Source organism: Seriola aureovittata, chromosome 13 (assembly GCF_021018895.1).
Source record: "Seriola aureovittata isolate HTS-2021-v1 ecotype China chromosome 13, ASM2101889v1, whole genome shotgun sequence".
In the NCBI taxonomy this organism is placed as follows: Eukaryota; Metazoa; Chordata; class Actinopteri; order Carangiformes; family Carangidae; genus Seriola; species Seriola aureovittata.
Genome location: NC_079376.1, coordinates 6,847,420 through 6,870,494, shown reverse-complemented (window position 1 = coordinate 6,870,494; position 23,075 = coordinate 6,847,420). Strand labels below are relative to the sequence as shown.

Genomic DNA, 23,075 nt, shown 5'->3' with positions numbered 1-23,075 from the left:
TATAGATGTAAACGCCTCATACAGTCAGAGAAAGTCAAGGGTCAACAGAGGATGGAGAAAGAGGCTGAATCATTTGCAGCAGACGTCTGGTTTCCTCTGTCTGCACATGCACCGTCCTGAGCTGGACCTCCAGCTCACTGTTCGCCAGCAGAGAGGAAAAGTCTCCATCTGCAGAGGAAGACAGCACAGAGCAGGCTATGAGCTCTAGGCATTACAATAGATGACTATTTAAGATTTGCTTTGGATAATCTGATCAAAATCAAGATAATCAAAATGACCTGCGGTTCCTACATAAATAAATGTACGACAAATACAAACCTTTCCTGAGGTTGAATATTGTGACTATGCCGAGCTGCTGGAATTTAACATCTTTCATTTTGAGAAAAACCAACAGGTACTCCGACATGGTCGTGTAGTGAGGTCTCAGCAACCTGATGACCTCCTCTAAGAGAACAGCGGCATGAAAACATGAAATTATTGCAAAAGAAACACAACAAAAACTGATTATTTGATGTTTTCTATCAGTAGGTAGTACTTTGCTTGCACATTATATTACCAGTCATTTCTAGTTTGCTCATGATGGCTGCACAGTTATATGACAACAGAGGATTCTGTATTTGTCCAGACAGCTTCACCAGTCCTGAAACTTGTTCTGCTGTTATTGCTGCTGACAGGATAGACCTAAGTGGATCTGAAATAGAAAGAAAGTGTTCATGAAAGAGATCATAATAATTATTAAGTTGAAAGTAAGCTATAATAAAAAGGGATCAATGTTTATCACCCCAGGTCACTCACCCCAGGTTATCAGATGATGTAAGCATGATGTCACATGCAGCAATGTCTCATCTAACAGGGCGGGAGACACAAGGGCCCAGAGGAGGCCTGATAAACACAGATTTTCCATCACAGCCTAGATAACAAAGATGGGATTCAACATGACTTTATCAAGAGTTTATGCATCTCAGGCACTGTGCAAACACAATCCATGTCTTTTTACTACAGACATGTGACATGAAATCATGAGTTGTAGCCTTGCGTGTACCTGCTGACCCATGTGAGAGCTACACAGGTTAGTGATTATCACACAGCTGTGTGTGATTATAGCAGGGCTGGACCTGTGATGATGAAGCAGCTGACCGATTTCATCCAAAAGTCCTTCACTCACGAGGAATTCCTTGAAACAAACCAGAGAAATATCATCATTTGGAGGTCCTATATGTAGAAAGTGAGATTTCCATGTCTTTTTTGCTTTAGAAAGCAGGTCTTCATAATCAAATTATTATGATGCTGCTTTGTGGGAAAACCTACATTGTTTGGTGGGTGTGCAGACAGCACAGACAGGAGTGTTACAGCTGGCTTAGCCCACACTGCGGTAGATGTTTTCAGGAGCGCCTTCAGAGGCAACACACAGTCCAGCTCCATCAGCTGCTCCTGAATTAGAACTGCACATAAAATTGATAAACAGTATCTGCTGTACCTATACGATCTCAATCTCAGGTGTATTATTGCCTGTAATTACCATTCTTTGAGAGTGTTTGTAGGCATCTGCATGCTTGAGCTGAATTCTAAAAAGAGAAGAAAAAAGATTTTTTATCAAACATTGTTTCCCTAAAAATTCAGTTATCGCTCCAGTTAAGATCACAGTTACCTTTTGAACAGAGGAAGACATGAGAGTCAAAAGAGACTTCAACAAATAATGACCCCCAATGCTGAGCAGCTTCGGGTGATGCTCCTGGATGGCGGCGATGTTGCACAGAGCAGTGCAGCTGCAAAACTGAACCTCTGAATCTGAGGACTGCAGCAGAAGAACCAGGACGGGAATCGCTCCTGCTTGACACAAAATCCTCGTTGACCAATCTGGAAAAAAGAGGAGAAAGTTTAAGATTTCTGCAAAAGTAACACTGGAAAGAACTTGAACAACATGAAAAAATACATGAACAGTGACATTAAAAAGAAAACTATCCCAACCTGACTGTGTGAGATGTAACAAAGCCCAGGTTGCACTCTGCTGCACCTGTGGGTCGTAGGATTTTGCTAAAGCCAGCAATGGTATGATTCCATCCACCATGAGAGCATCTCTGTTCGATTCTGTATAAAAAGAAAGAAAGATATCCACACATACGCTCAGGTGATTTATACAGAACTACACTACTGTTGCTATATGTTTTCTCTTTGCAGTGATTCCCACATTATATAATTAATTGGGTGAGCCAAGGTGGTTTTCCTCAGCTTAGATGCTGCAAATAGAAGTCACTATATGGAAACATGCAACTAATTTCCATCCCAGTAAGACCACAAAGAATAAGTCAAAGTCTACTGTAGCCCCATACACAGTAAGTAGCCAGGAGAATTCACATGCTGTACATTGTCTGTAGATCTCGATTTATGCTTCTCTCTCTCCTTTTTCACAATTTTTCACATAAATGCAAATTATTTACGCTGTAGTCAGTTATTCATTTTGAAAAGCTCTGCTGTCTGTACAGACCTGAGGAGGCCAGCAGGGCGACGCAGGCACAGGAGTGACACTGAGCAGTTGCATCACCAGACTGGAACAACTCCAGTATGGGCAACAGCATCCCCATTTCAATCACCAACTCTTTACACACTGAAATCAGATTTTATGGACAGTAATTATGACCATGTGAGCCACATAGACTTTGAGACACGGTGCTGATTTTACCTATTTATTAAGACTCGAATACAGAACAGAGGTTCAGGTTCATGAATTAAACGACTGTATTTTAAATACCTCATGACTCTCATCTCTTACCATTCTTCTTCACTAACAGATTGACCAAGGCGAGAGAGATAGTCTTCTGCACATCCAGGTCGGTTGATAAGAGTAAAGCCATGACCGGCTCCATGAAAGCATCTGGTAATGGAGATTTCACTGACACACAAACACAGAGAGCAAAGTCAGTTCACCTTCATGCCTGTTCTTTTAGAATAGACAGTGATGATCCACAAGTTGAACACCATCTAAATTAGCTGTCAGTCTCACTAGCTAAAGCCAAATATTAGATATAACCCTATCCTAGAAGATATATGCCTCCTGTGGTCTGTTAATCTCAACCAACAGGAATCTATCAACCGCCTATAAGAAAAATGTTTGCCCATCCATTTGCAGCCTGAAGGACATCACCTGTACTGAGCTTATCACCACAATGATCTGACAAAGAAGAAAACTGAACTGTAAATTTTACAGTCCTCTATATGATCATGTTGTGGTATTTCAAAAATAAAATCATTGTATTTTTCCTTCATAATGACACTGAAACCCAAGCATGAGCGTTATCTGCCAACCCTGGAAAAAAAAAAATACAGTTGAAAATTTGCATGATACTGGTCGTACCCGTTAGAGAGCTTATCTTAGCAGCGAGTGATATGAGAAACCTGAGGTGCAAACAATGGTCTCATTTTATGTGCCACTGATCTGCAAGTCATCTCTATCATGCAGGCAACATAAAAATCTCTTTACTCACAGTGATGACTGAGATGTAAATAATACATGGCTGCAGTCATTTGGAGTTCAGTGTTTTCTGAGGCTGCAAGTCTGCTCAGTGTTTGCAGACCTTCCTGACTGAGCAGCTGGGTTTCATCATCTAAAGGAAGAGACAGATTATCAAAAAGGTGAAAATGTAGGAGATGATTTCATACACATACTTTCTTTTTTTCTATGTATGAAAAAACAGCACAGAGTTTGTTTTCTGGAGGTAAAAAGACACTGTTGATGTAACCTTTATTTTGATAGTCTAAATTCGAATGGCAAATCTACATTATATCAATTGGGTAAACTTTTCTTACGTCAAAAAGACACGTTATGTGCATAAAGGTGTGTTTCCCCTCCACAACAGCTCTATCTACAAACAAACAAAGATAATGCATGTCCACAGAGTTCCTACCATACAGGAGGTGTAAAGGGGGCAACTCTTGAGTCGTCCTCCTCAGGAAACTGCTCTCAGGTGGAATCCTAAAGCAGGTGCACAGAGAAAGCTCTCTGAAAACGTCCCTTATTTTCAGTTTAAACTCTCTGCAGGCTTTACTTAAACGAGCAGCGAATTCTTTGAGAAGTCGCGAGCAATTCTGACAAAGGCCAGAAGCCATGACTGCATCTTGAATGGCAAGGTTAGGCACCTGCCTGTCCCACAAAACACCTGCACATGGAAACGCCCACTGGGACATCACATGACTGTAATGTAAATTACACTTCTATTTGTTACAGCACATTACATCGTTCAGACACTTTACACGAGTCTCATTAAAAAAGCAAAAGTTTTCTAAATCATGTCTGCATAAAGTGTTAACCATGTTAGAAAGTAGTAGGTGGTTAAAATGGACTTGAGTCTCATTTTTAATTATTTGTGGTGCATGCATCGTGCATGAAATATAATTCTTCAGTTGTTCATGTTGTATAATGAAAAATGCCAGCTTAGGGGATATTGCCTAATTTCATTGTCCTACTTGTGTTAAGTGCAAATATATGTTGACGTTTATGAGTACGTTCTTGTTCAATGAAAATTGAATAAGGAAGTCGAGAGCCGGAAACAGAGAAAGCTCCTCTTCAAAATAAAGGTTGCGTTTTGCTGGCTTCAGCGGTCAATTAAAGGAGAGCTAAGCTTTTCAAATTGCACTTATACATATAAATAAATAAATTATGAGATAACGTCTCGTTAGATTAAGTCAAAGGCTACGTAGGGTAAGTAGGATTTTCATTATACTTCTTTTTATTTCCATGGTTACGACTGTGGGGTTGTCCTGCGCTGCGTTTGTTACGTAATGACGATTCTTCTGGCCTCAACTTCATTGGTGAATTAGTTGTTTGTGTCTGTACGTCACGAACACGGTGGTGACGCTCCACCCTGGCGTTCACCCTTGCCGTGGTTGACTTGGAAACCGTCGCAGCGTTGTTGGTGAAGTTGGAGGACAGCACAATCACTGCAGGGTAGATACATGCAGTTACTCCTAATTAACTCCTATCTCGCTTTTTAAATGCGTTTGTGTGGAGTTTGGCTTATTTTAGGGCTCAGACTGTTTGTTGAAGAATCTAAATCTCGCTTTACAAAACATAACAAGATAACGATGCCGCTTAGCTAACGTTAGCATATAGCAAGCTAGCTATAGTAGCTAATGTTACCTAGCGGTCTCACAAAGGTTGCTTTTCCTGACATTTTTGCCTAAACATGGGCAGACACCACAGAAAACACGATGCGGTTTTGTTCCAATGTTTTCATCCAAATTAAACTTGCGTGAAACAGTTAACCCAGCCGAACTAAGCTAATTATGTGGACGCGTTACAAACCATTGTAGGATCATCCAGCAGAGATTTTGTTGTGCAACGTTGACGTTTTTTATTTTTAGGATGAAAGCCTTCCTCCCCGGATTAGTCTCCCTTTTGCACTCAGAATGAGAGACATTACAGTGCCTGAGGATGCCAGTAGGTGAGTTTAAATATTTCCCTTCACACAGCAGTGCTAAAAATATATGTATACTTACTTAGGTAAAACTTGTAATGCCGCAGTGTTATAATGCTCTACTACAAGTGAAAGTATTATCATATTTTACTTTTTCATTAGGTTTTGTATGGATGTAAATAAATGACATGAAGTAAAAAGCACAATATTTCAATTTGGAATGTGGTGGAGCAGAAGTAAAATGGCAATACTTCAGAAAAAGCACAACTACCTCAAAACAGTACTCAGAGAGTACAGTAAATGTGCCCTTCACCAGTCCAACACACACTGCTTTTCCATGTAGTGATCTCAACATAGCCAGGCCAAGCCCACTTTTATTATTAATGATAAAGTAACCTTTTTACAGGTGAGAGAGAAGACCGGGCAAAGACCCGGGAAAGATTCAATGAAGTGTTCAAGAAATATACTGAAACAGAGAAGAAAAAGTTGAAGAAGAAAAACACTGAAACTCAGGAGACCATTGCGGTATGTGTTCTAATATGTTCAATTCTACTTTAAATGGTGGAAAACATAACACCAGATTTCCAAGATCTGATAATTCAGTGTTGAAATGCTTAGAAGAAATTAACAGCAATTGCAGGACATGTCTTAAAACCAGCTAGATTCAATACATATTATGATCACCTCCTTCCTCTAAATATACTAAGGGTGATGCAGACCAATTTGAATGACTGAAATTTCATTAAAGGGGAAGAGAACAACATATATACTGACATTTCTCTGCTCTGCGATTTCCCTCTGTCTAGCTTCAGAATCTAAAAAAGAATCTGAACCTCGAGAAGAACACAGAAGATGCTGAGACCATCCTCCAGAACACCTATCATCCTGAACAGGGCAGTCCTCGCTACACTAAGAACAAAAGGAGAGAGAAGGAAATAGCAGAAAAGGTTAATATCAACAACAGTAGAAACCAAGAGGAGATTCAAACATCAAAAGCCCAGAGGAAGAGTAAGAGGGAGCTTCCCTCCCTCCCCGTACCTGAGGACACCATAAGTTACATCCAGAAGGATGAAGATGCTGCCAAGTCTGAGATTGCTTTTGAGCCAGGTGATACTGGCGATGGAAAGGAACCAAAGCGTAAAATTAAGAAGGGGAAAAGCAAAGGCGATGAGAGCCAAGTAGAGGATGCAGAGGACAAGCTTCTGCATGAATACCAGCAGCAGATTGCACAGAAGGAAGAGAGGACTCCAAAGAAGACAAGAGTCAAGTCAGAAGAAGAGAGTGTTGTCTCCCAAAATGTTACGCTGAATAATGATGTTGGAAAGAAGAAAAAGAAGAAGCTAAAATCTGTAGTTACAGATTCAGATTATGGGTGCGTGAACCTTTAATATTTTATATGTAGATTTGTTTTTACATTTAGAAGTATGGCTACAGAGTACAGTGTTTAGTAGATATTGAAGTATGATTTAAATTTTTTTGCACCACTAGGGATCAAGATGAAGGTGCAGAACAGGATGCTGACGTGGAAAACGAAACAGAATCCAAGGGAAAGAAGAAAAAGAAGAAGAAAAAGCATGGTAACTGGATGTTAATTGTCAGAAAATCATTTACAAAGTTCCATCACTATATCAGTACAATATATGATATTGATGAATTTCATGTTTTTTATTTTCCTATTTTCAGTTGTCAAAGACGAGAGTGAAACTGAGGCAGAAGTATCATCGAAACCAACATTTGATGACAGCCTTGTGCTGGGAGTGTACGTTCACAGAACAGACCGCCTTAAAACAGACCTACTGATCTCACACCCAATGGTGAAGATCCATGTTATTGATGAAATCACTGGACAGTATGTGAAGAAAGAAGACTGGTGAGAATGGACACTCTCAGATCTCATGCATTTCATTTTAATGTAAAATTGTGTTTTCGCATTTGTATTTGCATGATCCCAATTGTGGCTCTTGCCCATTACATTCATTCTTTGGATATGTAATCAGAACTTGAAACATTAGTACCAGTTGTGTTCTAGTAAAATCTAGATATGCAGTAAAGTTATTTTAAAGTCTCATTTCAATGTGAGCTTTGGGTTGATATAAAGTGTTTGAAATAACATACAATATACACTAATTATATAAAGTAATATTAAAGTTAACACTTTAAAGTTATGGCTTCAGTTTTTTTTTTGTTTGCTCATAATGCATAAATATGTCTTTGTCTTATTTTCATAGCCATCGGCCAGTGTCCTCATTTTATGAACAAGAGAACGTTGACCACATTCTCCCCATCATGACTCAACCGTATGACTTCAAGAAGAACAAATCAATCATCCCTGAGTGGCAAGAGCAGATCATCTTCAATGAACGCTTTGGTTACTTTGTTGAACAAAATGATGAAAGCCCCAGAGTCATTCTTTTCTTTGAAGTAAGAGACATTCCATTTTGAAATATTTGGCTAATTTCAATGTAGCTGTCAATAATTGCTTTTCATTTAAATGTTTTGTAAAGATCCTGGACTTCATAACCATGGAAGAAGCTAGGGCCAACTCTGATGCTGACAAGCACGAACGAGGATTCAGAAAGATTGCATGGGCGTTCCTCAAGGTACTGTATTTGGCCTCAGCACAAAAAATACCATTGTGGCTTAATTGTAATTGTTTATTTTCAACCTTATTTTATATACCCCCCGTTTAGCTTGTTGGCACAAATGGTGTGCTGAACATCGACAGTAAACTTCGTCTCCAGCTCTTCTGTCCTCCACCTCGGTCAAAGAGACAAGCTAAAAAAATAGAGGTGGCTGAGTGGTGGAGGAAGTACCCGCGAAACAAATATACATCCACGCTTTATGTTACAGTGAAGGGCATTAAACTCCCTGAGCATGTAAGTTAGTTTCTATTTTGTAGCTACTATTGACTATTTCTTTGTTTATCTTGTTTCACATTTCTACTACATATGTTTGACATGTTATTTATTAATTATACTGTAGATGCTGTTGTTTCAGATATTCTGATGTAAAGCCTCCAGTGGATTCAGTACAATGTTGTAGCTGAGATGGATTTTGTTCTGCAGGTGGACCCTAGTATCCGGTCCATGATGGCACTGCAGGAGGAGAGAGGCAGTACCTCCTACAGTGAACTGCAGAACGAGGTCACCAAGAGAAGCCTGACACAGCCTCTAGACAGCAAGCCGCCAGCCTTGAGATGGAGCAGGCTGCCTGGTCAGGTGGGTAGAGTTAACTGACCTCAAAAGAATATCTTTACTGATGCATTATTTGCATTACAACAGTCTCAGGCCAGCATAGTTATAGAGGATAGTAAACCACTCTGATCAAGAATTACAAATCATTCTTGAAGACTATTTTAACCTGTATTCATCACAAGATACATAAGGTAAGGGTCATTACAGCAGCAGACTGGATAGTATTAGGTAAATTGGTTGTCTACCTCCCTTTGTCAGACTCCATCTATTGTATCTGGCACTTAGGTAGACTCAAACAACCTCAGACATATTTGCTCATGCTGTCTGACTCTGCTCAAACATGGTTGAGTGCACAAGCCTTATAGAAGATTTTCTGTTAAAGGTCTGTCGGATTCCTAACAAGCCCATGCTGGCATTTCGTGGCGGTCAGATGGGCTGTTTCACAGTGCTCTTCTCTCATGCTGGGACAATACTGGCTGCTGCATGTGCTGACAGAGATTCTTTCCCTGTTGTAGGTAAGCAACACTTTGTCTGTGTATAACACCCCAGCTCCCCCCTGCTGATGCTCCTGTTGACTCCTAAGCGTAAAATTACCAGCTAATTAACTTGTTGTTTAGAAACAGTAGTCATGAACAGCACTGGGGGTGACTTCAGAAGTGAGCAGCTTCCAAGCATACACAAAAAAGTGAAAAATATACTGTGTAAAAAAACAAGAAAAACTAACCTGGTCACTTCCTGTTTCAGTGTATGAGATTCCCTCTGGCAAGGTTTTGGCTGCCTTCAGTGGTCATCTTAAAATAGTCTATGATCTTTGCTGGTCCAGAGACGACCGGAGACTTTTGTCTGCCTCTTCTGATGGAACTGTTAGGTAAGTTCCTGTTCATCAAATAAAATAATTAATAGTGCTGATAAGGAGTGAATGAAACAGTGGTGTATGCAGTATTACTGCTGGTGATCAAATTGTTATTTTATGTAGTACCTCTAGGGGGAGTAAGTGTTCTACTCATGTGTTGTACACTGTACTCTGTTACACCAGTGACACAGCATGTTTTGGGCTGTAGTCTTAGCCAGTGGGGTCTGATTCAAGACTTTCTTTTAAATATCAAATTTTTTTGGATAAAATGTTATTTCTGACATTCAGTTTTCCTTCACCTTGCTCTTCTCCTTCAGAGAGTGGAATGTGGAGAGGCTTCTGGGAACAGCTCAGAAGGTGCTGCCTCATCCATCCTTTGTCTACTGTGCTCAGTACCACCCCACAACCCAGAGCCTGGTGGTGACTGGGGGCTACGACAGTCTGGTGCGGGTGTGGAGGCTTGATGTCAGTGATGTGAATGGCCAGCTGCTGCAGGAGTTTGAGGGTCACAACAGTTTCATCAACACAGTTTGCTTTGACTCTGAAGGTATGGAGTTCACAATGTTCTGTTTGACTATATAAGCCCTGCTCGTCCGTCAGCCACTCACCTTGTACAAGATACTGTACGAATAAATGCACCCTCCTGCAAAATGTTGGCACTCTCAAAATTGTTGGTTAATGTGATTGCTTTTTTGATGAATGGTACATAAACTCCCTTGCTGACAATATGAAAATATTATTATAGACTGGGTCAGCTACATGTAAGGCATATTGAATGATTTAAAGTTTGTAACTTGGCTAGTTTTATATAGTATTCCACATTTAATATTTAGCTGAGAATTGCCATCATTCTAGCCTTGATGCATGAAACCTCTATTTTGCTTGCCTTAGCTTTTGAACCCTGTCATCAGTTTGATTTAAATACACAAATCACCATAATAAACCAAAGTCCTTTTGAAAAAATTGACTGAAATCAATTACCATCTGTTGTAAAGCAGATCGTTGTGCTCTGTACTGAATGTGAGACCTGGCTTGCTTTGTAATCCACCTTCATATTTCTGATGTTCCTTTTGCTTTATGTGTTGTAATAAGGGAGGAGAATGTTCTCTGCAGACAACACAGGCCTCATCATTGTGTGGAAAACTTCAGTAAATGACAGTAGGCTGCAACAGTCATGTAATCGCTGGTGTATAGAGAAGGTACAGGAATTGAGGATTTATATTTTTTTGATGTACAGCACATAAACATATATACTATACTTAAGATTTTTCAAATGGTTGTCTAATTAAATATTTACAGAGACTCAAAAATATTCTGTTGTAACTTGAAATGTGTTTTCTCTTGGCAGAAAATTGATGAGAGTGACCTCAGTGGTATCCCCATTAACATGCTGCAGCTCCATCCAAACGGGCGGTGCCTGCTCATCCATGCCAAAGACAGTGTCCTGAGGATGATGGACTTGAGAATGTAAATAGGACAAAACTTAAAAACGAACACCTGAAATTACAGGAAATAGCCGTATGATAAAAAAGAAAAAGAAAAATATTATAAATAGACAAGAGAGGAATTCATCATACAAAATATTAGATGATATGTGAATAGATCATCATTTACCATGTATTATGGTAGGCTTTGTGTTTGAAATTTCTTAACCATATATATGCTTTCTTCCAGTCTGGCTGTAAAGAAGTACACTGGAGCCACAAACTACAGGGAGAGGATTTATAGCACTTTCACACCATGTGGGAACTTCATCTTCTCTGGTAGTGAGGATGGGATGGCGTATGTCTGGAATACAGACACAGGTAAGGATCATGTTTTTTCCTGTATTAAGGAAGCCAGTCGCTTCAGTATTCTATGTAGTGGTTTAAACTGTTTGTTGTTTTGCCTGCCCAGGTGACCAGGTTGCTGCATACTCTGAGCTTTGTTACCCCACTGCCCTCCACGGTGTGTCGTTCCACCCTCACGAGAACATGGTAGCTTTCTGTGCCTTCGGTCAGAGCCAGCCTGTCCATGTGTACCTGTACGACCGCAAAGGTTTGTGACAACACCTTACAAATACGACTTTTTTCTGTGGATCCAGCCCCTGAATATCTTATGACCAGTCACTGAAATACACTGAGCCACAACTCTGTCTTTCTGTTCCATACAGTGTCTCAGTTGGAAGTGCACAGTATAAAAACAATGAGCAGATCCACCTCTGCCGACACCAAAACTGTCAGAAACACACCCGACCCCGCAGTGTTACAGGACAGATCTGCTGTTTCAGCCATGGATCAGTTCGCCCAAACAACAAGACTCGCACTGAAAATGCAGTGTGTTAAGGAACAACTGGATTCAGTACTTGTAAATACTCAAACTCTATTACTTTGAACATACTTTGAAACAAGTAGACTGTAAATGTTTGAATTTTGAGCATGCAAACACTCACCCTTTCAAAACATGTCTAGGAACCACACCAAAGGTCTTTGACTCCTCGATACATGTATGAGCAAGGTACTGTATGATTAACATTTTACATTACATCTAGATTAATCTGTGTCTTTGCAACAGTGACATCTCATGTTTGTGCTTTGCAGACAAAATGGGCCTTACACACACAGGGAGGAGCTTGACATCAGATGCTGGCGCAGTGAGTATTTTAGTCCATAAACACACCTTTGTTTACTTGGTCTCTATTGAGGTCATAGATGGTGATGTAACCTATCAGGTATTCAGGAAGAAAACACCACAAAAAAACTTTAAAGTGCAACAGAGAGTATCTTTTTAATAATAAACTCAAATCTTGGCGATCACTGAATTACATTTCTACTAATCCTATTGTTATTCAGGTTGTTATTTATTACATATAGTATTTATTGGAAGCGTTGACATTGTCGCTTTCAAAATGACCTCTTAACAGATGACCAGGAAAATTGCATCAAGAGGCCTAATCATACTGGCTGCTGTTTTGAAATTAAATAAATTTCTATGCAACTCAAGTCCAGCTCTTTTCTTTTCAGACGGGATTAAATGCCACATTACCACCTCCATCTCTCCTGTCGCCGCACTCCAAGCTGCAGTTCTCTGGTTCTCTGGCAGAGCAGCTTATCCCCCAGGCAGCACTGAGCACCCAAAGTCGTGAGTGGCTTGTTCAGTTAATCACACAGTGATTTGTCTTTAACCAATGAATGGCTTTAGCACAGCTCTCTGACATGTGAGGTCAAATATTTTCCAAAGATTACAGCTGAACAGAATATAGCATGGAGTGAACAAGACCAAGTGCTTCCAGCATTGTTGTTTAGAGTCTCCTGAAGCATGTACACCATACACAGAGAAAGAGATGGACCTCTTGTAATGTTGACATGTATCCGTAAGTGATCTCTGTAAACACAAGTCACTGGATTGTGCTGAAATATTTATGCTTGCTCTTTGTTCATGTTGTTTTTTTTTCTTGTAATTGCAGGCAGGTTCAGTCCTGTTGGTCAGCGTCTAAAAGAAGCTTCATCTTTCAGGCTGCAGGCGGTAAGGTGTAATTCTATATTCACTACTTATTGTGATGACTTCTTTTCTCTTTTCTGCATGAACTGAATTTTAACGAGATAATAGTCAGTTCCTACTGAAGTCTGCCAAAACTGCTTCAGATTTAAATAATGTTCTTTTTTTTTTTTCTCCATCAGACCCACCCCGACCACATTTCTTCAGGCGTACATGTGGAAACAGACTCTGCCACTGTTCAACAAGTGGTAAGCATCCACTGTAGCTGTGAGCTCAGTTACATGCAGCCTTTTGGCCTCTCCTGTTCAACCCCTCCACCACTGTGTTCCCCATCCAGGTTGTCTCGCTTTACGACTACAGAGCTAATCGGTCTGATGAACTGACATTACACCGTGGTGATGTCATCCAAGTGCTCTACAAAGACAATGACAACTGGTGGTTTGGGCGTCTGGCCAATGGGCAGCAGGGATATTTTCTTGCTTCTTATGTAGCAGATCAGAGTAAGTTGATTTTATTTTCTTGTAGATATGGACTTTTTGGATTATGAAAATCAACCGTCGACATCTGAGTTATTTCATTGTTATAGGAGATTACAGCGAAGAGGTTACTCCGCCTGTAGAAGCACAAACAGCCGTGTCTGAGGGGACTGTTGAGAGGTCAACACCAACCAGGGTATGTAGATAGAATAAAACAGTCGTGTCTGTCCAGGGTTCTTTTGTCATCACCACCTTTTCATGGATTAGACGGTGAAACAGGTTGTGGATGTAAGGGGGAGGGGCCGGGGTATACATTTCTTGAACATCAGAAACAGGTCATAAAGCTACACTTCACTCCAATCTCTCTTTCGAGAGATTCCTAGATTTAGAGGAACTGTAGCTGTGGCCAACTTGAATTCATGTCAGCCACAGTGGAAAAAATATACACAGCATTTTGCCACAGCAATTCAACCACAAATGGTCTTCCTCAGGTTACCGTTTATGTGTAAGCATGTGTCGCCTCATGTCTCTTGAGGAAGATAATTTGTGGTTGAAATGTTGTCAGGTCCATGTAGAATAAAACACTTGGGAACAAGGTGGAAGTGTGTGTGTATTTTTTTCTTTTGGTGCATTGTATTTTTACCCCTGGATGTGAGTGTGTGGTGTTTTATTATTGTTTACTGTCTCTCTCCTGGTCATTTTATATTTTCTTCTACCTTTTTCAAGGTATCTGCTGCAATCAGTTCTTCTGGGGAACTTAAGTTTATTTCTGACACTGAACCTGAGTTGACTGATGACAAGTAAGTGGCTCACTTTACTTAAATGTTCTTGACTTATATTCACAGGGGCATGGGTGCTAAACACCGCATGAGGCTCCAAGTGTTGGTCTTCTTAAAGAAAGGGAAGGCAGCACAGGTTTATGACTGACATGTTATATCATGATTTATAAATAATACATGTTGATTGCCAACTATGGTTTGTCCACAGAGCTAGAAGGAAAAAGAAGTTGAAAAAGCCAGGAGCCCCTTCACTGTCCTCTCAGGCCACATTTTCAGATGCAGATGCTTCTGGCTCGACCAGCAGCAGGAGGAGAGGCAGGTCAACAGAGAGACCTCTCCCAAAGAGGCCGACAGGCCGGACTAACGGTGCCTTCGAGCCTGATACATAAACCCATAGACATGATTGTTTGAACTCGAGTGCTTTCATCTTTATTGTTTTTCATAGAAAACACATTTTTGTAATGAAAACTAATGATGCAGTGTGTTGTATTTTTAATGTTTCAATATTTTTTTACCATTAACAGTCAGTATGTTTATATTATGTATTGTACTTACATACACGTCAAAAATTGAACAATTCTGAGAATTCTTTTGGTAAATTTTACATTTAAAAATTATTTATCTATATAAACTAATTGACTATTGTGTCAATAATTTCTTTCTTTTTACTGACAATATAGGAAATAAAATTTCTGTAATATTGTAGTTCTGTTTTCTTAGCCTGTAAGAGATTTACAGTTAACATATGCTATTTCCTCACAACTATAAAAACACAGATTATTGATTCCAATAGTTTTGTTTCTCTTTCTATATAAATCATATGTAAAGTCACACCTTTCATGACACGCACATACACACACTCGTGTGTGTGTGTGTATATATATATATATATATATATATATATATACATACTGTATATAAGTGTGTGTGTATATGTGTGGGTGTGTGTGTGTGTACATATATATATATATATATATATACATACATACATACATACTGTATATATATATATACATACATACATACTGTATATAAGTGTGTGGGGGTGTGCGTATATATATATATATACATATATATAAATATTTAAAATTAGTTTCAAGAATTACCTGAGCCATTAAAGTTGCATTACTTATAAATTAACATTAATGTATGGAGTTCATTAGCATTGGTTTTATATTTAACTTGATCGTTAGAACTATGACTTGTATAATGCATCACTTCAAAGATAAAGATCTAAACATGGTTATTTTCCTTTGTATTACTATGAATGTGGTCAGCAGCTCTTGACACCTGTCACTTCAACATGAAATTCAATCATGCGATGTAGAAACCTAAGATCATTAATACAACAAAAGGCACATTTAGTTTGTGATCTGGACTTAAAATGTGTGATTTCCAGTGTTTCACTATATTCATTCATGTTACATTCATCCAAAGTGCAACTTGAAAATACTTAACAGTATGAAATGATAATCTGACAATTTGCATTGTAATGTACCAACTCAAAGTCAGAAGTGTACAGTTATTCTGCTTTGTTTCACGGCTGTTAGGCAGTACCCACTACATATACATTTTAAGGCATTTCATAAGAACAAACTAGTACATGAAAAAATGTAACAAAACATTTCCATTACCCGAGAAAAAATCATCACAATTTATAATTTAAAAAGTTACAAAGCAATTAATGACAATAAAAAAACCCAATTTGTTTAACTTGAAAGTTGATGCCCTCAAGTAGGTGAAACGGTAAGATAGGGTTTTGGTTAGTGTGGCGTCCTTCCACATGTTTGTGAGGCTTTCATTCGTTCAGTAGAGGAGTGCTTTCATCTGTTTGTCTACTCCCATCTTCTGGACTGCTTTAATTCAAACATAAAAATAAGTGTTACATCCTGCATGTTCCTGGAAACTGCACAATAAAGTCTGACCATCCTTCCACACACTGTACAGTATTTATAAATACATGGGGCATCTAAATATAATGTCATATATAATTTGAAGTTAATGATTACCTTTGTTGTTGCGGCCGGTGAAAGAGATAATACAGAGCAAGGAGAAAGGCCTGAGGACAGAGTGGTTATTGAATTTCACATGATCATCCGCTGAGAAACGAGCATCACACGCTTCTTTCTCTTATCAATCTTCTTGAAGTGTTTAACCATTGAATGACAACCGGGCTTGGAATCATATTCATCCATCCTTATAACAAATGACATGCAAGTAGAGCAACGCATTTCACAATTTCATGCTGTCTCTGCCTCACTGGAGACATCATACAGATCTGAAAATAAGCCATGAGACCACTGTCTCCAACATGAGTACATGTCCAACTAATCATTTGTTCTTAATGACGTGGTGATAAATTATAAATTGGGATCTTTCAAATCACAGGAAGTAAGAATGTGCATTCTCATATGTCCTTTTCTCACATCAGTCTTCATGCTAATACTTACTGATGCTGATACTTACAGCTAAAAACGCCAAACCTCCTTGGATTGCAGCTGCCCACTCAAAGCTCAGATGTTGTGTGATAAGGCCGCCCACTGTTGGGCCATAAAACATCCTTAAAAAAACAAACAAAAAATATAAATTCCCACTTTAAAATCCAAATCACAACATTTTTGTAGATTCAGACATGGTTACTCAAGTACAGTTAATTACTTTTGGCTGTCAGTAAAAGCCAATAAGACTCACCCCATGGACCAAACTGCCCCAAACAGCCCCGACACCATTCCAAGAGTACTTAGTCCTTCATCAAATCCTTGCCCACTGCAGAGAATAAAAGAGAAGAATTTAGAGTATGTGTTTCGCCCTGCAGTGTGTATGAAAAAAAAAACTGGAGGTCATGAATGTAGGTGCACAACATGTGAAGCCACTCACTATGCACATGTGATGATCTCAGGGAACGTGGGGATTGCAGTCATGCCCAGAGAAAACCCAATTACACCAAGCATGAGGATCAGTAACCACAGCTGACTGCACACGTACGAAACACACACCGAAAACAGAAAAAAATACAACTTAATGTCAGAATAGGAACTTGCTTTGTTTCATTTGTTCAACAACCGGTTGGGAAAAAGGAAGTAAAAAATAAAATAACTATAAAAACTACTATGAAATAGTAATAATAATAAATACAGACTAAGTGATTAGAAAAATGTACAAATGCAAAAGTGAAAGTAAAACGTAATAAGCAAGGTAGAACAACAGTGGGGACAAAAGTGCAAAAAATATAAACATGCAAAATAGATTAACGGTAATTTGACAGTAGATTAACCGTAATGTGTAAAGGTAAACTGAATGAAAAGTGTTTTGTGGAACAACAGTCAATTTAACAGCCGCATAACAGCAGAGTGCTGATGGAGCTGTGCAGAAAGGGGAGGACGTGTATAACTGGATGGCCACAGGAAGGAGAGACCTCTCTGGCTGAACATGCTTCTCAAACAGGGTGGGAGATGTTGTCCAAGATGGATGGTCCATGATGGTTTTGACTACATCCAGAGAGTCCAGCTCCACCCCCAGGACTGAACCAGCCTTCTGTCTGAGTTTGTTGAGTCTGTTGGTGTTGGTCGTCCACCCTCAGGCCACTGCCCCAGCACAGCACAGCGTAGGAGATGGCTTTGGCCTCCACAGACTCATAAAACATCCACAGCACGCTGCCATAGACGTCGAAGGACCAGAGCCTCTGCAGGAGTCGTGGTCCAGTCCTAATGGAAAGAGGAGCAGCAGGAGTCCTGGACCCTCCTGAAATCCACCACCAGCTCCTTTGCTTTGCTGATGTTGAGCTGCAGGTGGTTCAGCTCACACCAGTCCACAAAACTGCTCACCACCCCCTGGTGCTCTGACACATCCTCCACCATCCTCATGCATCCAAGAGCTGCCGAGTCACTGGAGAACTTCTGTGTGAGGAAGGTCTATATGTGCTGCGTCCATATTTAATGGACAGATATGAGAGTGGTACTGATCTTTGCGTCTGACTCTGGGCAAGACAGCAAATTAGTACAATGTCAGTTACTTTCCACCTGTAGCACATGCTCACCTCCGGATTTGAAGGAAAGGAACGGGACCAAGTAGACAGAACCCAACTGCTGTGAGAAGACCTCCCGTCACCATGAACCAACTCCTTGTGGCCTGATGAACACCAACACACACACAGAGGGTTTCAAAATGATAGATGTACAATAAAAAAAAAAAAGATTTATCGATATATTATGTTGAATTGACACTCACAGGATATTTGTCGGTGAAATAACCCATCAGCGGCGATGAGAGACAGTACGGTAACGACAAACCAAGCATGATGAGTCCCACGTAGCCAGGTGATAGATTAAACTACAGGTGCAACAGAGGGGAAAAATACTCACTCACGTGATGCATGAAAAAGTTCCAAGCTACAGCAGGACTTTATGAGAAAGGAGGTAGGAAATTACCGTCTCGATAGCAAACAGGGACAAGGTGGCGTCCAAGAAGCCCAGACCTGCACTGAGATTGAATATCACGTAGCAGATCAGGACTATTTTCACGTGGGTGAGAAGCTTAAAGAATGAGTTTTTGGAGGGGTCTGCCTCTGAGTGGAGAGAAACACAAAATACAGTTATAATCAAGGGGGGGGGGATTAGTGAAAACGTACAAATTATTTCCTGAAATCTCCAAACTGCTACCTATAGTTGGCAAGATGTAAATGTTGAAAGGAACCATAATCATTAGCAAACATCCAAGAAGCATAAAAGGGACTTCATATCCAAATGACTGATAGAACCAGCCTCCTACTGGTGGCCCCATGATAAGACCGAGTCCTGTGAAAATCTCCAAACTGCCCTAAAGACAGAGAAATGAAGCACATTAAAATAAGGAATCACATACACGGTGCACTTAACTGTTACTGCGTACTGTGTTCATATTTTTATTTTCCATGACACCCGGGAAATAGGACATACAAAACAACTCTCGCTATAATGCTTTTCTTGTTTGCTCATGATTCTAATGTCTGAACAACATGCCAGGAAGACAAGGGTTGTCTGCACTTACCAGAACAGTTGCCACATTGTTTGGGAATATTTTTGCTGTGATGGCAAAAGAAGAGGTCATTGCAGCCGCAAAGCCCACGGCGTCGATGGACCTTACAACAAAGCACATACTAATGAAGGCAGGTCCCTCGGGAAGCCGATCAAGTAATCTGCAGGAAGAAGAGAAAGAGAAGACGATCAGCTGATGTCAACCGCAAATCAAAACAGAAAGATTGGATCAAATCCAGGCTGGATAAAGAAGATGTTAATTGAGAAGAACAGTGTGTGTTTTACAAAAAGGTGACTGAACACTTCAACAAGTAAGAATCATATTTTTACACCAGGTCAAATCACAAATCCTCACACATTAAAACCAACAGTGCATTAGTCTGTTTCTTAATACTTTCTAACTACCCCACCCTGTCTGTGACTCTCAGCCCTAAGCCCATTTGCTCCTGATGGAGATGCATATTTAGGAAAATGGGTCACAAATATATAATTTCATTTTTTTGTTTTTTAAACTCTCAGTAGTTTCATAAAACAGCTGGATATTGTAGTTTTTAGCAAATGTTTTTCAAACTGGAGTAAATGGTGCATTTGTTGGGGACTATTTTCATCTGCGGATACACATTTGGTCCTCCATAGGAGTGAGTATTCACTGCAGCATGACAGTGACTTTTGGATCAACTCAACCAGTGCAACTATGCGCATCATTGATGTGTTTTTAATAGTTTTTGCTAAACAATGGAGGCCTGTACCACAGAGAGATAGTCCTGCATCCGTGTGGTGTCGGAAAAATGAGTTTCTAACCGGGAAAATTCACATAAACGTCCCCTCAAGTTGGAACAACAACTCGGAAAGTCTGCAAAATTTTGGTATGCAACTCATTGAGTTGTTCACGTCATTTACGCAGAAACACGTATTGCATCAATTTGCACATCAATTGCATCAAGTTTTTGATAACATTTCATTTGTACGGTGGTACTAGGTTGTAACCATTAGCTGCTGTTCATGAGTGACCTACATTAGTTAGGAAAGTTATTTATTGGCAGTAACCCTGAGAGTAAGTAAAAGAAAATACTGGAAACAGCTATCAACGAGTTGTTTTCACGCTCTGAGCAATAAAATACAGAAAATCATCTTTGCATCCGTTATTGTTTGTTTTGGTCTTTTCATGAAATTTGTCGACAGTAATGAAAATAGATAACGAGACTTCTGTTGGGTGAGTATATCTGATTGTTTGTACAACTTTAATTCAATAATACCGGTGTTCCCTGAGCCCCTTCAGTAATGATATAACTCATTCAAATACGTTACAACTGTATGAGGATACGTAATCTATCACCATTATTAACATAGCTCATGAGATCAACACTTACCCAAACAGAATGGTGCAGCATGACGACACAAAAAGTCCTGTGATGAGCATGAACTTTGCACCAATTTGGACAATCTGATACAACGACAAAGGATGAGAGTCGGTTACTCTTGTGCAGCTCATCGCACTACAAATAACATGATTTGATAAGAAATAATGGCATACACTTACATATTTTCCCAGTACCAATGAACCGATTAAGTTGCACACAGCGTAGCAGCCAAATATGAGTCCAACGACAGTCTGACTGGCTCCTTTCTTCACTGCCTGTGTGGGAATATGTATGCAGGCTTACTACAAATGATTATCTCACAGTACACCATCACTATGGGTTCATATATGTGTGAAGGGAATGGAAAATAAATTGCACTAAATATGAATTTGTCAATAAAGTTTTTCTATAAATTGATGCCACAAATGGTTGATCAGTACCTTGTTGTGTCATGTGACATTTGTTAATCAGTTATTACTCATGACCTCAGCTGACTTTACCTGAGACCTTCTCCCCAGTGAGTAAAACAGAGTTACTCACTTTCTAACAAGGTTACGTCCAGTATTTCACAACTATTTTTTTTGTTAGTTTGTTTTTCAGCCTGTTTGTCAGCAGGGTATCTCAAAAATCTGTTCAAAAGATTTCGATGAAATTTGATGAAAAGTCAGTACATGTATATTTTAAGATATATAGCGTAGACTTTATTTTGGGGAAAGCATATTTCGTGTATTATTCTTGTTCTTCCTTTGCAAACCCACGCTGTCTTGACTCTACATCACTTCCGCTTGATTTTGTCTCACTTCTGCTGTTTGAGGTTACACATCACTTGTGTCATTTGCATTCACCCTCAGGTTCTAGCAATGGAAAGAGACTCAATTCCACATTTACATGCTAATGCCAAGCTAATGTTACAATTCAGTGCTATAAATGCATCAGCAGTGTAAAAGAACAATATTTTGACATTGACTGAACTTTATAATTGATGGAAAAAAACACACACAAGCAATGTATAAAGTAAATACATACAACAGCAAGTGAATATGTAAATGAAGAGCAGTAATATATGGTATAAATCTGATCTAATCTTTGCAGTTCTGCAAGTTACAACCCCATGTTTCAAAAAGTCGCTCCACTCAAAGCTGCTGATATCGGATGTCAGGATCCTATAACCTCACTGACAGACATTTTTTATTATCTATGGACTACATGAAAATCAAACCCCAGTAGCTCTGTTTAAAGGGCCCTAAGGAACCCTTTATAAACCGTTTATAACTCACACCACTGGATTTAGTGATTGCTGATAAGGATTTTACTGAAGCTCTAAAAGTTAGTTGTAAGTCATTAATAAGAAAAGCTCCTAAGTTGTGGAAATCCCTTTGTGATTTGTATCCTGTGATAGGGTTTTTCTATAGCTTACCTCGGTGGGGAAAAATGGGCCTAATATTGAGTAACAAATCATTGAACTGAAGTTGACAGAGGCCATTGATAGTAAGGTGAGGATCTGTTGTCTTGTCATCCTCGAGGGACGATCTGTTGATTCAGCTGGAGTGCTGCTATCTGATTTGGGAAAAAAACGGAAACGAATAAATGTAGAGGAACAAAAAAAAGTTGGATAATAAGATCAGACAGTGTTGAATGAAAATGGCAGGGAGAAGAAAAATTCAAGTTATAAGTTAATTCAGCTGTTGTCGATGGTTTAAACAAAAAAAAAAGTGAATTCACTCGTAGGCATTGTTGCTATCAGACTCACATTAATTCAAAACGTTACGAACCTGTTTGCTGAAGGTCAGCGTCCGGGTCCATTCTTTAAATGTTCAGGCTTTCTCACCAAGTTTTTCAGGTCAGAAATTCAGACAGTGACATAACGACACACAGACGAGGGGAGGAATCCAGACAACACCAGCAGCTTCTGCCTGTCTGTCCAGCGACAATAAACTACAGTCCGGAGAGACAGAGAAGCGCTCACGTTGTGTATTTCCTCAATGAAGTCAAGTGTCAAATGTTAAATTGCAAAGAAAAATCACTTTCCTTCGCTGGCTTCAAAATAAAAGCCCTGATTTCCGGTGGCTACGTGATCATCAAATCTCATAATAATCGTGCTTATGACGCATCATTTTTCATCATATTCATTTAAGATGAATCTTAAAATTTGCCTTAAGGCTGAACCTATTTAATAGAATCAAATCACTTCTGCATTTCTCCAGTTTTTCTTTAACCATTTGTGTGACTTAACTTTTGCCCTGAGTGCAGGTTGTAAGGAGTCACAACCCTAATTGTAGCCTCTCTCTCTCACTCTTTGACCCATTGTCCTCTCTGATCCTATCTCTATTTTAATAACAGTTCAATTACTTTATTTGACAGGGTAGGGAGCCTGGGAGATAATGCACAATCTTGGCCAATACTGTTGTTCTCCAATTGGATAAATAAGTCTACATTACCTCTATGGGTGCCAGAGTCTAATGAGGCTTTAAAGGCTGGAATTAATGATTGAAAACTTGTTTACAAATGCTTT

General features: G+C 39.5%; 3 protein-coding genes across 4 annotated transcripts; 1 reads left to right on the top strand and 2 right to left on the bottom strand.

The window, feature by feature from the left end:
* Positions 1-9: 9 nt before the first annotated feature.
* On the bottom strand, positions 10-5,168 carry LOC130180368 (uncharacterized). Its single transcript, XM_056393868.1, has 15 exons — positions 5,135-5,168; positions 4,837-4,935; positions 3,903-4,154; positions 3,483-3,602; positions 2,771-2,890; positions 2,486-2,605; positions 1,969-2,088; positions 1,649-1,857; positions 1,520-1,565; positions 1,309-1,442; positions 1,043-1,174; positions 796-910; positions 557-691; positions 319-444; positions 10-168 (listed from the first exon to the last, which is right to left on the bottom strand). The coding sequence occupies exons 1-15, from the start codon at positions 5,166-5,168 to the stop codon at positions 35-37; spliced, it is 1,896 nt and encodes a 631-aa protein (XP_056249843.1). The 3' UTR covers positions 10-34.
* ahi1 (Abelson helper integration site 1) lies at positions 4,848-15,432 on the top strand. Of its 2 annotated transcripts, none has more exons than XM_056393267.1 (27): positions 4,848-4,942; positions 5,359-5,438; positions 5,804-5,936; positions 6,218-6,783; positions 6,900-6,988; positions 7,095-7,281; positions 7,640-7,832; positions 7,916-8,011; positions 8,102-8,287; positions 8,477-8,629; positions 8,988-9,120; positions 9,350-9,473; positions 9,776-10,005; positions 10,551-10,657; positions 10,807-10,925; positions 11,133-11,263; positions 11,355-11,495; positions 11,611-11,804; positions 11,909-11,954; positions 12,038-12,090; positions 12,461-12,578; positions 12,904-12,962; positions 13,118-13,183; positions 13,273-13,435; positions 13,522-13,607; positions 14,138-14,211; positions 14,399-15,432. In XM_056393267.1, the coding sequence occupies exons 2-27, from the start codon at positions 5,404-5,406 to the stop codon at positions 14,577-14,579; spliced, it is 3,663 nt and encodes a 1,220-aa protein (XP_056249242.1). In that variant the 5' UTR covers positions 4,848-4,942; positions 5,359-5,403; the 3' UTR covers positions 14,580-15,432. The 2 variants fall into 2 exon arrangements, with proteins under 2 accessions (XP_056249242.1, XP_056249243.1); XM_056393268.1 differs by having other exon boundaries at positions 4,872-4,942; positions 5,818-5,936.
* Positions 14,604-22,550, bottom strand: slc18b1 (solute carrier family 18 member B1). Its single transcript, XM_056393272.1, has 14 exons — positions 22,336-22,550; positions 21,981-22,120; positions 20,743-20,838; positions 20,573-20,646; positions 19,216-19,363; positions 18,849-19,005; positions 18,618-18,754; positions 18,418-18,519; positions 18,227-18,318; positions 17,068-17,163; positions 16,882-16,956; positions 16,657-16,750; positions 16,200-16,249; positions 14,604-16,046 (listed from the first exon to the last, which is right to left on the bottom strand). The coding sequence occupies exons 1-14, from the start codon at positions 22,364-22,366 to the stop codon at positions 15,989-15,991; spliced, it is 1,350 nt and encodes a 449-aa protein (XP_056249247.1). The 5' UTR covers positions 22,367-22,550; the 3' UTR covers positions 14,604-15,988.
* Positions 22,551-23,075: the final 525 nt, after the last annotated feature.